This window comes from Melospiza georgiana, chromosome 8, assembly GCF_028018845.1.
Source record: "Melospiza georgiana isolate bMelGeo1 chromosome 8, bMelGeo1.pri, whole genome shotgun sequence".
Lineage (NCBI taxonomy): Eukaryota > Metazoa > Chordata > Aves > Passeriformes > Passerellidae > Melospiza > Melospiza georgiana.
This window is the reverse complement of record NC_080437.1, coordinates 6,398,774-6,414,822: the sequence shown is the minus strand read 5'-3', so window position 1 is coordinate 6,414,822 and position 16,049 is coordinate 6,398,774. Positions and strand designations below refer to the sequence as shown.

At 41.8% G+C, this 16,049-nt stretch overlaps 1 protein-coding gene across 4 annotated transcripts in view; it reads left to right on the top strand.

Moving 5' to 3' along the window:
* The window catches only part of PCDH15 (protocadherin related 15), a 638,977-nt gene that overhangs the window by 472,399 nt on the left and 150,529 nt on the right, over window positions 1-16,049 (top strand). For all 4 annotated transcript variants that reach the window (XM_058028641.1, XM_058028640.1, XM_058028642.1 and 1 more), the window contains one exon: window positions 3,936-4,048. In XM_058028641.1, coding sequence (XP_057884624.1) covers window positions 3,936-4,048 — 113 coding nt within the window. The remainder of the gene's footprint in view (window positions 1-3,935; window positions 4,049-16,049) is intronic.

The following is a 16,049-nucleotide window of genomic DNA, read 5'->3' as shown; positions in this document are numbered from 1 at the left end:
ATTGGAGTGGCTGTTATGACCTCCAAGAAATAATTCAGAAAGGTGTGGTGCAGCAATTTGGGTTGGTGTGGGGACTTCATTTTCTTGCTTTTTTCCCCCCTTTCTTTTCTTTTTCCTTCTTTCCTTTTTTTCTTTACTTTTTTTTCCTTTCCTCCTCTATTTCTTATTTTTTATTTTTTGCTTTTGTTTTTCCATCTCAACCTTCATTCTTCCTTTGGTTTTTTCCTTTATTTTTTCTTCTATTTTGTTTTAATTTTCTTATTCTTCTTTCCCCCTTATGTTCCCCTTCTTTTTCTCTCCCTCTTTTTTCTTTTTTTCATCTTTTCCCCTTCTTCCCTTACCTGTTGATATTTTTTCTTCTTTTTTTGTTCTTCACACATCTTTTCTTCTTTTCCTCCTTCTTTTTTCTGTTTTTTTCTTATTTTCCTAGTTTTCCATTTTCCTTCTTTTTAAATTCATTTGCCCTTAATATTTTCCTTTCTACTTATTTTTCTTTTTCCTTTCCTATTCTTTCTATTTTCTTTTTTTGCCTTCTTTTCCCCTTATTTTTCTCCTTCCTATTTTTCTTTTATTCCTTCTTTTCCCCTTATATTTTCCTGGTTTTGGGGTTTTTTCCTTCCTCTGATGATTTTTTTCTTCCTTCCTCTGTTTGTTGTTTTTGTTTCTTCCTCTGTTTTTTTTTCTTCATCTGTTTTTTTCCTTCCCCTATGTTTTCATTTTTTCATCTTTTTTCTTTTCTTCCTCTTTTCTTCTTTCTTAATTTTTCCATCTTTTTCCCTCATTTCTTTTTCCTTGCTTATTTTTCTACCATCTTTATTTTTACATTAATTTTTCCCTTTTTTTCCCTGTTTGCTTCTTTGTACTTTCTTTTTTTCCTCCTTTTTCCCCTCCCTTTGCTCTTTTTTTTTTTTTTTTCCCTCTCATGTCTGGTTTTCTCTTTGGATTTTCTTTATTTTCCCTCCCCCGTGCTCTTCCTAAGGATTTCTTTTTGGATTTTAAATCTGCCTTCATCTCTTCCGGGATTTGCTATTTCTGTTTTAGCCTCAGAAAATATGAAGCAGTTGCACAGAAAATGGCCCTTGCAGATATTTCTCATTATGTGGATTTTCTCCCTCCCTTTTCTTTAGATCTAAACCTCATTCTCCTTGATATCTTTGGGAATGTCCTTTGTTAAACACAGGGAGGTTTGAACCTGTGGAATGAAGGAATAAGTTACTTATTAGAATTATTTTAATTTTATTTAATTTGATTCAGTTTTATTTGGGTTTTTTTTTTTGCTCACCTGTGCAAGACACATGCTCCGGACACTGTGGATATTTGATATATTTAAGATTTGGGAATGGGATTTTTTTTAAAATTTTTTTGTAATACACTAATTTTTCCAATCATTGGCTTTTGGAAATGTTAATCTCTTTAGTTCTTTGCAATACACTCACATTCCCTGGGTTTATCCACATATGAAGCAAGGCCCTTCCCTTTATTTCCTTTTTCTTTTTATTAGCAGTGTTATTGATTCTATCAGTAAATGCTTTTATTTTGACTCAAATTTTATTATTTTTAATAGTAAAATGTATTATGTTTAATAGTAAATTACTAGTAAAATCTTTCTAGGAATAACTCAAAGCCTTTATTTTCTCTGGGGCCAATCCTTGAGAAAAGCTCAATTTTCCTTTCAATCATCAGCTTTTTTTTTTGCCTTTGGAACTGGCTCTGTGATTTCTGCTGCCACCTTTGGGCACTTTTGGTTGATATTTTAAAGAAAGAGCCAAAAATGCCCAATAACTTTTAGGAAGGGGGGGAATCCTCTCCAGTCCTGTATCCATATCAAACCCCACAAAACCTCTCCTGTGGCTCTGGAAAAAGCAAATTGAGGAGTCCTTTCCTTCTCCCCTTGCTGGCCCCCCATGTTTTGATCCCTCAGCCTCTCCAAACCCATGGAATTTCTGGAGCCAGGAGACTCAGAGCTCATCCCTGGATTTCAGCACAGGTAGAGATGGACTGAGGGCTGCTCTGTGCTGTCAGAATGGAAATTATTTTGTCCATGCAGAAGCAGATATCCCTGTTCCTGGAAAAGCTGGCTCCCAGAGCTTAAAAATCCAGGAATTTCTTCCTGAGGTGGGCAGGAGCTGAGCAGGAATCCCCAGTCAGGATTTTGGGCATCCACCTGTGTTATCCCTAATTTTTAAAAATTTTTCTATCATCCACCTTGCTGCCTTTTTCCTCCTTTACCTGCTGGGATTGATTTGATTGAGAGTGGAGTTTTTTGGTTTTTTGTTTTTTTTTTTTTTTTTTTCCATTTTTTTCCCTCTGGATTCTTGCCTGCTATCCTTACACAATCTCAACCTCCTCTTCCCTTCTCTAGGCTCCTTTGTGACTTTTACCCTCCTCCCCTATGTATTTGTTCTCCTTTAGGGCACTTTTTTTTCCTCCTGTCTTAGAGTTTTTTGCATTTTTCCCTAATTTTGTGACATTTTTTAGCTTCAGCAGCATCCCTGGTGATGTGCAGCCTCTGAAAACAGCAACCTGTTACCTGCTAAAATTTTGGAGCTGGGTGCCTTGAGGTCTTCAAAGATTAGATTAATTAATTAGAACTTGAAATTAAAAGGTAGGGCAAGGAGATACAGGACCTGGAGCTTGAAGCTCTGCATTTGTGCTGGTGGTATAAGGGAAAAAATAATGCATGGTGATTCTTTTGCAGCTTTTTGGGTCGATGATATTGGTGTAGATTAAGAAAGTCACAGAAAAAATAATATATGTGGAGATATATATTAATATATAATACAGATAATGTATAATGTAGTATATATTATAGATATTATATATTAGTTATATATAACTTGTGTTATTTATTATTATGTATATTAATTCTAATGTGTATTATCTACAAAATTATGTGTATAATTTATCTAGCAGATGGTTGTCATTGGAGGATTGCAAATTAAATTATTGCAGTAATTTATCTCCTGGCTTTCTGAGAGTACTTTCTCACCATTGCACTTGTAAAGGGAACAAAAACCAGCAGCATTTATTAGGAAAATGATCTTCCTTTGTGTTCAGTTTATGTCTCAGCCCTGGCTGGATGCAGGGCTTGGCAGGGCCTGGGTTGTGCTGCTCCCAGGGCAGCTTTAGAGGCTCAGGGATTTTTTATTTTTGGGGTTCTTATCCCTTGAGCCAGGAATGCCTTCTGCCCTCAGCTGCTGACAGGGCTGCTCCCAGACCTGAACTCTTCAAGATTTTAGCGTTCTTATAATCAGAGTTTTGGCTCCTTGGGATGTGTTGCTGAGCTGGGAGTGCTGAAGTTCACTCTGTGTGGAACACTTGGGCTTTCTGGGCCTTTCTGCACCATTTCTTTGAGAATCCCAGGGCTCAGAATTGCTGTAGCTGGGGTTTTCCCCTCCTCCTGTGCCAGGCTGTGGTGCTGGAAGCTTTTGGCTTTAGGCACAGGTGCATTTTTAGGCTGCAGCTGCCAGGCACAGCCTTTTCTCCATCTCCATGGGCTCCTAAATCCATTCAGGCTCTGAATGGAGAATATCCTAGAAATCCACATCCATGAAAACACCACTTACAGCTAACAATAATTTGAAATTTCGTCTTAATGCCTCCTCCCTGAGGAGAAACTTTTCCCAGAAGGATTTCTAAAATCTGTTGTTACCATGTTGTTATTACTTATATCTATTATTTATGTGCTGTTAATAATATTCCTGCTGTTATCAAGTACTTAGGTTGAGAGGAATCTTTGTGGTTTTGGAGAGTAAGGAACTAATAATATTAAACACATAACTTCATAGTATCCTTAAGCTCTGTGTACACATAAGGAAATATTTTATCCTTCCAATAACAGAATGAGGCTTTGTTCCTTTGATTAATGAGTAAAATAAACACATTGCTGGACTAAACCTTTCAGAGCTGTTCAAACCTCATGTCTTTTTTTGCAGGTACTCCTGAGGATTATCCCCAGTATTTCCATATGAATCTCACAACAGCTGAACTGACACTCCTCAAGCCAATAAATAGGGATTTACATCAGAAGTTTGACTTGGTTATTAAGGTAATTTGGGCTGAATTTTTTCAGTGTTTTGATATTCTCTGGAAAACAAAAAGCTCTGTAGAAAATGTAGTGTGGGCCTGGTGTCTCTTTTGTGGTTTTCTCTTCCTTTTTAGCCTTTTCTTGACCTGATGAGGTTGGTTTGGTTGTTAAGTGGGGGTTTTCAGGTTGGTGTTTTTCTGTTTTTTTTTCCTGGCTTCTTTCCTGACATCCTTGCAAAATATTACCTTCATCTTCCCTTCTCTAGATCCCGTGTTGTGTCTTAGCCTGTCAGGCATCACTTAGCTCCATGGGGGGAAGGAGGGTGTGAAGCATTTGTAGAAACAGAATGAACCCTGGCAGAGTTGTAACATTTCACTTTACATTGTGTGAACAAGCTCAGCATCCCTTGTCCCCTTGCTTTTTTTGAGCCCTGTTGTCCTAAGAATGCAGCTGGTTTCTGTTTTATGTGTTCAGTTCACAGCCCATTTTGAAACATAGTGATACAGATCATTGTGCGAGTGTTTCAAGAATCCCAGTGATGGCTTGTGAAGGCTGCCCTAGAACAGAGGCTGGATAGAGTTAAAGAAAAAAGCAGGGATTTATTAAAAGGCCTCCATGGATCCACCTTGGGCAGCACAAGAGCCCAGACAGGGCTGAACCCAAGGTGAACCAAAATGGGCAGAAAATGGTCACCTGGTCATGGGATCTGTCACTTTAATCAGTTTTGCTCCATTTGCATATTGGAGTTAATTGCCCAATTCCAGCTTTAGGTTATGAAGTCCTATCCTTGTTTTCCTCTCCTCAGTCCACATTGTTTGTGCTCTTGGGCCTGAGATTTGGATCATTTGTCCTTGGTCCCCAGCTAGAGAAGGAATTGTTTTGTCTCCCTGCTCTGTGCAGAGAGCTCACCATCCCTTAATGTGAAGCTCAGACCCACACACTCAAGCAGCACAGAATCTGAAAAATATAAAAGCTAAACCTGTATCATTAGCATGGATCAGGTTGGGGTAGCAGTGAATAATTCATATCTGAGTAGTGAATATTCTCAGGATGCCAGGGTGTGTGAGGCTGCAGGAGCTCAGTGGGCACCTGGTGTCCCCGCCCTGTTCCAGCAGGGCCATCCCAGAGCCCAGGGCACAGCATTGTGTGCAGCCAGCTGTGCCCCAGCCCCAGGGAGGAGAGCCCCCAGGCCGTGTGGGCAATGTGCTCAGGGCTGGGCACTGCCCAGGGCACAAGTTGTGCCTCCTGTGCAGGGCAATTGCTGGGCTCAGGCCCTGCCCGTGGCTCTGGTGCCATGGCTGGGCCCCAGAGCAGAGCCCGGGCCCTGCTCTGCCCCTCCCTGCAGCCAGGCCCAGCCAGGCCTGAGGGCCCCTCTCAGCTGGGGCTCCTCTCCAGGCTGAGCAGCCCCAGCTCCCTCAGCCTGGCCTGGAAGGGCACCCACATGCTCCAGGCCCTTGCTCAGCTCCAGCAGCTCCTGGCCCTGCTGTGCTCAGCACCCAGAGCTGGACACAGCACTGCAGAGGTGCCTCCAGGGCTGCCCCAGGGCCAGCATCCCTCCCCGCCCTGCTGCCCATTCAGCTGCTAGCGCTAGGAAGAGCCCTAAAGCACAGCCCATCCCTGGAAGTACCCAAAAGCAAGTTTGGACAGGGCTTGGAGCAGCCTGGGACAGCTTGGTGTCCCTGCCCATGCCAGGGGTGCCACTGGATGAGCTTTGAGGTCCCTTCCAACCCAAACCATTCCATGACTCTCCATATCCTTAAGGATTTACAGCTTAAAGCCCGTAGCTCTTTCTTCCCAAACCTTGACTGTACAAAATGTCAATTAAAAAATCAATTAACGGTGGGAGAGGGTATTTTCTGTGCCTAAATAGCAACTCCAATCATTAATGGCCGTGTTTATATGTTTAGTAGGTTCCTGTTGCTGTGGTAAATGTGCAGTCAGGGAAAATAAGGAAACAGTAAGGAAAAGGATCACTCTGTAAGAATGATTATGTGCCACTTGCAAAAACAATAAAAGTTTTTATGCTGTATCCTTCAGGGACTATTGGAATAATGGCTCAGGCTTGTACCAAATTAAACCTTCAGCTTCTCGTGTTGCACATTTCTCGTTTCTTGCGGTTGTAGGATCTGATTCTGTTTTATCTGGAGGGGTGCAATGTGTGATGTTTCCCTTCAAACAGAAAATCTGCTATTTTTGCAGCATGTGCTCAGTTTAGTCTTTAAAATATTCCCTCTGATATGAGAAGATCAATTTTTTTTTCTTCTGTTAAGATATTATTGAAAACTGTAAAATGGAAAAGGTGGTTAAGTCAATACAGGAATATTTGAATGCAGGAAGGAAGGTGGGCAGGAAATGGGGGCACTCACCTGCATTGCTGATAGATGTTGAATTCTCAGAGAGGAAGACAATGAAAAAAACCCTAAACATCTGAATCAGAAATGCTGGATTTCTGCTTTTCTTTACCTCTGGAATATATTAGATGAGAAGCAAGGAGAAAACCAATTTTGCCCTCCTATGGAAGTTCTTAGCACTTCCATTCCCTGCCAAGCAACCATGGGCATTATTACAACTTCCTTACAAAAAAAAAGTGGATTTTTGGGGGGGTTCCCATTGTCAATGGCAACACTGCCACAATATGTGGATTAAACCTTTAAACTGAAAGGGCTTAATTAAAATTAGTGACATGACCATTGCACTGTAGTCATGAGATTGGCACTTTTTAGAGCTGGTAACAAGAACAGACATGTTTTATTATTTTTTTTTTTTAAAGTATGAAGCAAATGGGAGAATTAATCAAATTGATGCACTTTGCTCCTTTCCTGTTTGAGCAGGGGGTATTTATCAATCAGCCAGAATCTAAAGTGGCACTTCCATTGTGATCCATTTGCAAAGAGGATGGGCTGTGGGAGGCTGGTGTGCTGGCACAGGCTGGGAAGTGCTCATGGATGGAATTCATGTGCTGTGGAGAATTCACCACACCTGAGGAAGAGACAATTTTGATCAACTTGCTGGAGTTTCTCCTCAGTGTTTGCAGTGCGTTGATATCCAGTAATTAAGGAAAAATCATGACATTTGTCTATTCAAAGCTGCTATAAAACCTGTGGGACTTGCAACAGCAAAGAGAAAAAACTGGCAATATTTTGATGCTAATGAAGGGCAGAGAATCCCAGAGTGGTTTAGGTTGGAAGGGACCTTAAAGCTCATCCAGTCCCGCCCCTGCCAGGGCAGGGACACCTTCCACTGTCCCAGGCTGCTCCAAGCCCTGTCCAGCCTGGCCTTGGGCACTGCCAGGGATCCAGAAGCAGCCACAGCTGCTCTGGGAATCTGTGCCAGAACCTCCCCACCCTCACAGACCTTTTCCATTTCTGGTTGTACCACTCTGGTCTATGTTAGTTATCCAGGACTACATCAGATTTTCTCCCCATTAATGAAAATGCATCTTTGTCAGATTCAAAATCAGGGAAAGCATTTTATTTCTCCTGCAAAAATTGATTTTCCTTTACTAATGGCATTGTATTAGTGCCTAAAAATGCTTGGATTTCTAGATAATCAGGTGGAAAAATAGAGGAGTGTTTTGGTGATCTCATGTGGGCACCTGTGTAGTGGTAGAATTAAATTGCTTTAGAGTAGTTTAGATAATTAACTAAATCAATTTATCTATCAATTTAACTAAATTGGTACTTCTAGAGTGGGTTTTTATCCAGCCTGGCTGGTCAATTCATAAACCACTGTTGTGTTTGTTTGTATTTTGGAAATTAGGGAGGATTTATGTGACTTGGGCATCTCCATAAAAACTTGAATTAAATTATTAAAATAAAAGGGGGGGGGAGAAGAGGGAAAAGATAAGACTCCCAGCTTCAAATAACATTTGTAGCCTGACTTTTATTAATAAAAGACTTTTCCTTGAATGTAAGAGCTTTATGATTCATAGTGAATGGTCTTATAACCTGAGCTAGTGGAACTGGATGAGCTTTAAGGCCCTTCCATCCCAGTCTGGAATTCTGTGAAAAAGAATTCCTTTGTGTCCCTTGGGTTGTTTTGGTGCCTTTCCCACAGAGATGGTGACAGAAGTGTGCTTCAACACCATGCCAGGGCAACATAGAGGATTGTGAAGAATATTCTTGCATGGCATTTTCTGGATCTTTTGGATGTATCCCTGTGGTCCCAGGAGGGCTTTCAGCCAAGGCTGTCACTAACCCAGTGACAGACAATTCCTCAGAAACAGCTCTGCAGTAGGGTTGTGTTTCCCTGTTTTTTTAGAAGGTCAGAGTGGAGCAGAGTGTTTGCAATTTCAGTGTTAGAGGGGAAATTGGTTTGGGATCCCATTGTGCAAGAGGTGATGGAGAACATTTCTGCTGTAGTGTCTACTCTGGAATTTCTCCTGGCTGCAATTTTTGAACTGAGTGGGATTTCTAGCCAAACTGGGCAGCACAGGCAGCTCCAATCTCTGCTCCCAGGGAATGACTGCCCAGTGCTTGAGTGCCAGGGCAGGTTTAAGTTGGATTTTAGGGAAAGGTTGTTCCCCCAGAGGGTGCTGGCACTGCCCAGGCTCCCCAGGGAATGGGCACAGCCCTGAGGCTGCCAGAGCTCCAGGGGCATTTGGAAACCTCTCGAGGAATGCTCAGGGTGGGATTGTTGGGGTGTCTGTGTGGGGCCAGGGGGTGGATTTATAATTCTTGTGGGTCCTTCCAGCTCAGGATATTTTGTGGCTCTCGGATTCCTTTCTCAGGGAGGTTCTTTGGATCAGGGAATTGCCCCCAGCACTCCCAGTGTATTTAAAATCAGAACTCCATTTTCTTCATGCAGGAAAAAGGCCATTCTTTATTCACATAACTCCTTTTTACACAATTTTACAGACCTCATGTGTAACTCCAATTGGTCAGGAGCTTTCTTGCCAGTTATTTTATTGGTTAGTAAAAGGCATTTTACTTGTCCATCAATTCTCTTTACTGTTAAATTGTTTATGTATTTTCTTCTGATTATCATGGGCTAAATTTAATGTTTATGCAGGTGCTGGCTGGTTTTCACCCAGGAATAAATTGTTATGTTAACAAACTGTTCATACCAGGATTATTTTCACCTAGCCTTGCTTAGAAGAAATGACAGGCCAGCCATTCATCTAACAGAGCAAGCCTGATTTTATGAGGCCTTTCTTTTATAATTTTTCTACCTGATTGCAACAGTTCAACTCTTCCCAGTGTCCATGATTCTCCTGATATGGATCTCAGCAGGAGCAACAGGAAGTGATGCTCTCCTGTTCCTCACTCTGGAGGTTGTTTGTTTTATTCCAGTGGAAGCCTCATTGATCTGTCCTGTCTGTTGGTCTCAGGGTTGTCAAAAATTCCTGCGTTAGAGGAATTGCTTCAGAATCAGCCTCAGAATCAAGCTGTGGACAAACCTTGGAGGCAGGAAATAGCGGTATTTCTGTGCCATTTTTGGTGTGATTGCACAGGGCTGTTTCTTATTCCAAGTGGAAATACAAGGAGACTGGGAGAGGATGTTTGCCAGCTACTGGCAAGGGCAAAAATTGGTCAGGTTTGAAACACAGGGAGGTTGTGGAGGAGAGCTCTAGGTTGGACCATCTTGGGAATGATCTCAGTGGTTGAATTCCTGAAGTAATAGCTAATTCTGATCCTGAGATATTACAGAATCATAATATATATATATATATAATATATGGAAAATATTTTGGTTGTAGAGACAAAGATATAATCACAGAATCATTTAGTTTGGAAAAACCCTCTGAAATCATCAATTCCATCCATTAACCCAGCCAATCCCACCACTACTCCGTGTCCCCATGTCTTCCAAACACTTCCTGGGATGGAACTTCAGGGACTGCCTGCAGAATTACAGAGGGACTTTGCAAGACCAATTTGAGTTGGTGATAAAACAGCTGATAAAATTAGGCATGGCTTAAAAATAAAGTGAAACGGGTCAGGAAGGATCAGCCTGAAATTTTATATGGAAATAATGGGTTCTGGCCTGACTTGGGAATGAGATCTTGGTGTTGGAACTGGGAACAGAGTGTGAAGGTTGGCTTGGTGATCCAAAAAAAAAAAAAAAAAAAATAGAGTATTAAATGGAAATGGAACATTAGAAATCATTAGTGAAAATAGAGAAAAGAACAGGGAGCAAAGCACTGCAGCTCTGAACAGATCCAGGTGTCCTGAGCACAGTGTCCCAAAAAGGACAGGGCAGGACAGAGTCTTCTCCAGGTGGGGAAGGAAGAAGCTGGGACAGACACCTGAAAAATCCAGTGCTGGTGGGAGTGAGGAGGAAGCAGCAGTTCAGCCTCTTCTGCAGTGCCAGGGTGAGGAATTCTTAACTGAGACAAGGAGCTGGCAGGATACAAACAGACAAAATGGGGTTTTCTCTAGAGGAGAAGGTTGTGTGGAGACCTCACAGCACCTTTCAGGATCTCAGGGAAGCTGGAGAGGGACCCTGCAACAGGAACTGGAGGGACAGAAAAAGGGAAATGGGTTCAGACTGACAGAGGGGAGATCAAGATGGGATATTGGGCAGGAATTGTTTCCTGTGGGGAGGGGCTGAGATGGAATTCCCTCTGGATCCCTGGCAGTGCCCCAGTCCTGGCTGGATGGGGCTTGGATCACCCTGGGACAGTGGAAGGTGTCTCTGACATGGCAGGGGTGGAGTGCGATGGTTTTCCAAGTCCCTTCCCACCCAAACTGTGATTCCTGTGACTCAAATTGGACAGGCAGTGCTGTGGGGCTGAATGCTGACCTGGGCTCAAGGGGAAGCCAGGCTGGCTCATGGAAGACAAATTTAGAAATAAAAAGAGAAATCCAGGGAGATCTGAGCTGCTTCTCTAGGCTCCTGTGTTTGGCTGCAGCCTCAAGCAGGATTTTGGAGTTATTCTTCTTATCCATGTTCACCAGGGATGGTTCAAATTAGGCATAAAGAAAAATTCTTTTTTTCCCTGAAAAAATGGTCAGGGTTTGGAAAAAATTGCCCAGGGTTGTGTTGGAGTTACCCTCTCTGGAAATGTTCAGGAGACATCAGGACCTGCCCTTGGGGACACAGTTTAGGGGTGATGCTGGGTTGGACTTGATGACCTTGAAGGATTCTCCCAGCCTTGGTGATTCTGTGGCTGTTTTTATTCTGAATTTCAAACAGCACAATCCTGGCAAGGAGGAGATGTCCATCAGTTGAGGCTCACTGGACTGGAAGTTCTTGGATTAGAGAAATGCTCCATAGGTTTTAAGACTTAAAAAGTTCTGAATGATCTATTTTTTTTTAATTTTTATTTTTACCCTTTCAGAAACTTTGTGTCTGCAAGGTTTGGTTGATTTCTTGCAAGAATTTCAGCCTTTCTCTCTTCCCAGCCTGTTCTGATCCCCTGGCTCCATCATCTATTCACCTTTGTTACCTTTGTTTGGGTAGCTCTAAGTTTCCTTCTTCCTATATCTTAATTTTCTTGCATTTCAGAAGATTTGTGCTTATTTTTTGCTCCTCTAGATTTTGGGGTTTCTACTCAGGGCAACAGATTAGGAAAATAATGGAAGAAGTTCATTTTCATTAAGAGTTGCTCCATCCTCTTGCTGTCAAGGCTGAAATTTTCTAAATCATTCGTTTGGCTGTGCATCTCCTGTAGGCGCTAAGGACAATAAGTTTTTAAATTAGTTTTTCAAAGGTTCAGCCCTTAGGTGAACTCGGAATTCAATTAATTCTCTTTGAGACAGCTTTTTTTTTTTTTTTCTTCTCTCTTGTGTTTAATACAGTGCTGGGATTTGATGTAGAATTAAAAATCTGAGTGCAGGGACAGGGTTTGTCTTTGTGATGAAGGAAAAACATGGTCCAGGGCACCCAAACTTTTCCTTTAAATAATTACAATATTTCTTCAGATCAGTAAGGTTGACCCTAAATTTTGTGTCAGAACTCTCAGAGTAATGAAATAATTTAAGTCAATAATTTGGATGTCCTGTAATACTTTTATTGTCAGAAATTTCCTTTCTGCAAGAAAAAAAAAAATCTCTTTCTGTGTAAAATTTAACATTCAGCCATTAAAAATTTCCCGAATGGTTTTATATATGGTGGGGTTTTTTTAAGGGAAGAAGGAAGAGCTGTAATATTTGGAAAACAATCTAATTAATTATTATTAACAGTAATTACTGTTCACTGCCCTGCAGCATTGTGAGTCTTTCTGGTACTCTTTACCCATGGCCCTAAAATGGATGCTTTGGGTTTTGGGGTTTTTTTTATTTTTTTTTTTAAGTCCAGGGTCCGGACACACTTTGTGATGATTTAATTTCCCTGCCACAGTGATACCAGTCACCTTTTTCTGTGTTCTAAAGACATTCTGTCCTCCTTGCTCATAAGCCAAGTTTTAATCCAGTTCAATGCTTCTTTCCTCGTGCTGTACATGCTGACCTTGGGAATTATTCTCCAATCCTAAAATTTAGCCTAAATCTGGATAAATGCTGTTCTTCCTTTCTCCCTGCCCTCCCTGTTCAGTTGTACTGAGTGATCTCCCCTTCCAAAGGAGCCCTTTGGTCACCCTGCCCTTCCTTCCCTCTCTCCCTGCTCCTGATTTCCATCCCATCCATTTAAATAATAGATCAGAGAATCCCAGGATGGTTTGGCTTGGAAGGGACATTAAAGCCCATCTGGTTCCACCCTCAGCCACCTCATTTTGCTTTCCTTAAATCTGAGATCTTCTTGGAGTTCAATTTGCAGCTCCCCCTGCTGTTCTTCCACATGGATTTGTGCATAGCCCTTCACCAGGAATAAATTCTGACATCCCAATTTTTTCAGGATGTGTGAAGCTCCCATTTTCCCCCATGCTCCACTCTCCCCTCAGCTCCACTTGCTCATCTTCCTGTTGGGATTGGAAGGACAGAGCAATTTTTTGGATTTTTTTGTTTATTTGTTTGGGTTTGTTATTATTAATTTGGTTTGGATTTGTTTTTTTTTTTTTTTTTTTGTTTTGTTGGGTTTTTTGGGGTTTTTTTTTTGGTTTTTTTTTTTTTTTTTTTGTGATTTTCTTTGCTTCCCAGGATGAACCTTCCCATTTTTATCAAAATATCTGGCATGAAGACAAAACCCCCATTTGCTTGTTGAGTTTTTGTGGGTTTTTTTGTTGTTTTTTATTTTTTTAATCCTAATTAGCCTGTTTTACACTTCAGATAACTCTGTAGTCCTGGAGAAAAGGAGCAGCATGGGCGTGTCTTAGCTAAAACAATTAAATTTCCTTGCACCTTAGGACAGATTTCTTTTTTTTTTTTGGATGAAGGATTTCTGAAGTGGATTCTGGGATTCCATGGAAAAATGGGAATTCTTGGGTTTTATCAAGGGGAGCCACCTTTTGCTCTGTTTTAGATGTTTCTCCAGGACAGGACCTGCTGCTTTGGCAGTGAGAGGGAGCACTGGGAACTGGCTGGAGAATATTTTAACTCTGGATTGTGCTGACGGCCTGGAGCTGGACTTGATGATCCCTGGAGCTCATTTCCAGCTTGGAATTCCACTTGATGATCCCTGTGGGTCCTTTCCAGCTTGGAATTCCACTCAGTGATATCTGTGGGTCCTTTCCAGCTTGGAATTCTCTGTGCTTCCATGAGGGAGCCTTTTGCGTTGCTCTAATTTTTCATTTTTTGAGGGAGTCGTTTCATCTGCTGCTTTTCAAGGAGTGCATTTCCTACTGGTCCGGTTAACTCCTACACCCTTCCATTAACTCCTTGCAACCCTCCTGGAACTGCTTTCCTGCTGTCTCCCATCAGGATAAAATTATGGACACTATAGATACAAGCAGATTCAGCACAGATGATCTAATAAAAACATTTAAATATCTGTGAGAATTAACACATTTCACTTTTTTTTTTTTTTTCCCTTGGCTGCTCTTAACTACCAGAATCTAATCCTGTGCTGCTTTTTTTGTATCTTGGTAGAAATGTGAAGAGTTATTTGAGAGATCCTCCATTATTTTGACATGAAAGCATTTTCTTTGAAGGACTGGAACTCAAATGTTTTGTGGCTTAGATATCAGTGGCTTTCTGGGTGAAGAAAATGTAAATTGTTTGCTGTTTGTGCTCCAAAATATGTGTTAGGAAACAACCTTTGTCCAGCAAGGCCAGGCAAGTGTTTAACAGGGCAATGTGAGGGAGAAGGGTTTGCACTCTCATTAGAGGACTCAATATCTGGAACAACTCTCATGAGGTATAACTTCATCTCTTAAAAATAAAAATACAACAAAACCAAAAACAGCAGAAAAACCAACCCCAAACCACCACAAAACAAAGAAGAAAAAAGAAACCCACACTAAGAAAAACCCTAAGAAATGGGGCACTGGAGCGAAAATCGTTAATGTTACAGCTTTTCTTATATTTTTGGAGTATTATGAAGCAATCTCTGCTCTGCTCGTAATCAGGTGTTGCTTCTAGGACTGATTTCATGGAACATATGAAAGCAAATCAGTTCCTCACATTGTAATATGAAATTCCTTGTTTCAAACAAAAGGCAAAAAGAAGTGGCTGTTGGCAAAGCTTACTCTTTTTTTCCTTAAATAGTCATGTCTTTGGAAACAAAAAAAATAAAATTAATCCATCATTCTGAGTGGTGAACATGAAAGAAAGCTGAAGTGATTTTGAGTGGAAGTGCTCAGTGAGGAAGAACTCCTTTGCTTTGTTATGTTGGGCTCCAGGGTTTCAAATTTGAAGTCCAATTTTGGGAGCAAACAACTCTCTTTGTGTTTGGCCATGTGCAATTCCCAGCACTTCAACAAAGCCTGCAACACCTTCCTGGGTGAATATTCCTGCTTTTATCCCAGAATGAGCTCTGGGTTCACTTGGACATTAAAGCAAGGCCATTATTGTGGTGTTTCAAGCTGTTCAGAAGATTGAGACCCTCTGTTTGCATTTTCCTTTTTTTTAGGATCTCTTTATAGCGAGAAACATTAAGTGTTCTTGTAGAGTAACTCACAGGGGTTGTACAGAAACTTTGGGCCAGGAAGGGACCGATTTTACTTGGAGAAGGAGAAGAAAAGCGAATTTAATGATGGACAATCCTTGTTAGTTTTGTGGGGAGGAGCACCTCAGGAGAGCCCTGGAGGGGCTGAGGGAGCTGGCAAGGGGCTGAGCCTGGAGCAAAGGAGGCTCAGGGGGCCCTTGTGGCTCTGCACAACTCCCTGCCAGGAGGGGACAGCCAGGGGGGGTCGGGCTGTGCTGCCAGGGAACAGGGACAGGACAAGGGGAAAGGGCCTCAGGCTGGGCCAGGGGAGGCTCAGCTGGGACAGCAGCAGCAATTTCTGCATGCAAAGGGTGAATTAGTTCTTATCTATGTCACAGTCTCACAAACCCTGAGTTCTACAGAACTTCACTGTAACAAACTAAAAATGGAGCTCCATCTCTCTCTCTACAAGGCCTTTTAAGGATAAACTGTCCAATTAAGAAATGACACCTGAATTATTTTTACTTTTTAACTCAATAACCAACCACTCATGGCCTGCAATGTGGACTTTTTTATCCAAATTCACAAAACCACCCAAACCCATGGAGAAGAAGGTGAAGAAGAAGATGAAGAAGAAGGACCAGCCTCTGTCCTAAAACCTCCATCTTGTTTATGTATATTACTGTATTCTAAAACCTTACACTCTTAAGTTTCCCACCATGTTACATTACACACTTCTATTCAAACTCCACACCCACAATCCCAGTTCCATCATTCCATTCTGGAATTCCATTCCAGGCCTTGGCAGGGGCTGCCCAGGGAGCTTTGCAGTGCCCAGCCCTGCAGGTGTCCCAGGCAGGGCTGGAGGTGGCACTCAGTGCTCTGGGCTGGGCACAAGGTGGGCACTGGGCACGGCTGGGACTCCATGATCCTGGAAGTCTTCCCATCCTAAAAGATTCCAGGATTCTGTGATACCATGATGGATCTGCTTATAAAACATAATCCCAGCAGTGTGTGTTGCTTGAGGAGCAGACTTGTCCTGGCATTTTCTCTCATGCTTTCAGTACTTTGGGGCAAAAATTCTATCTCCAGATGTTTTTGGAATTTCACCTCCCTGGTC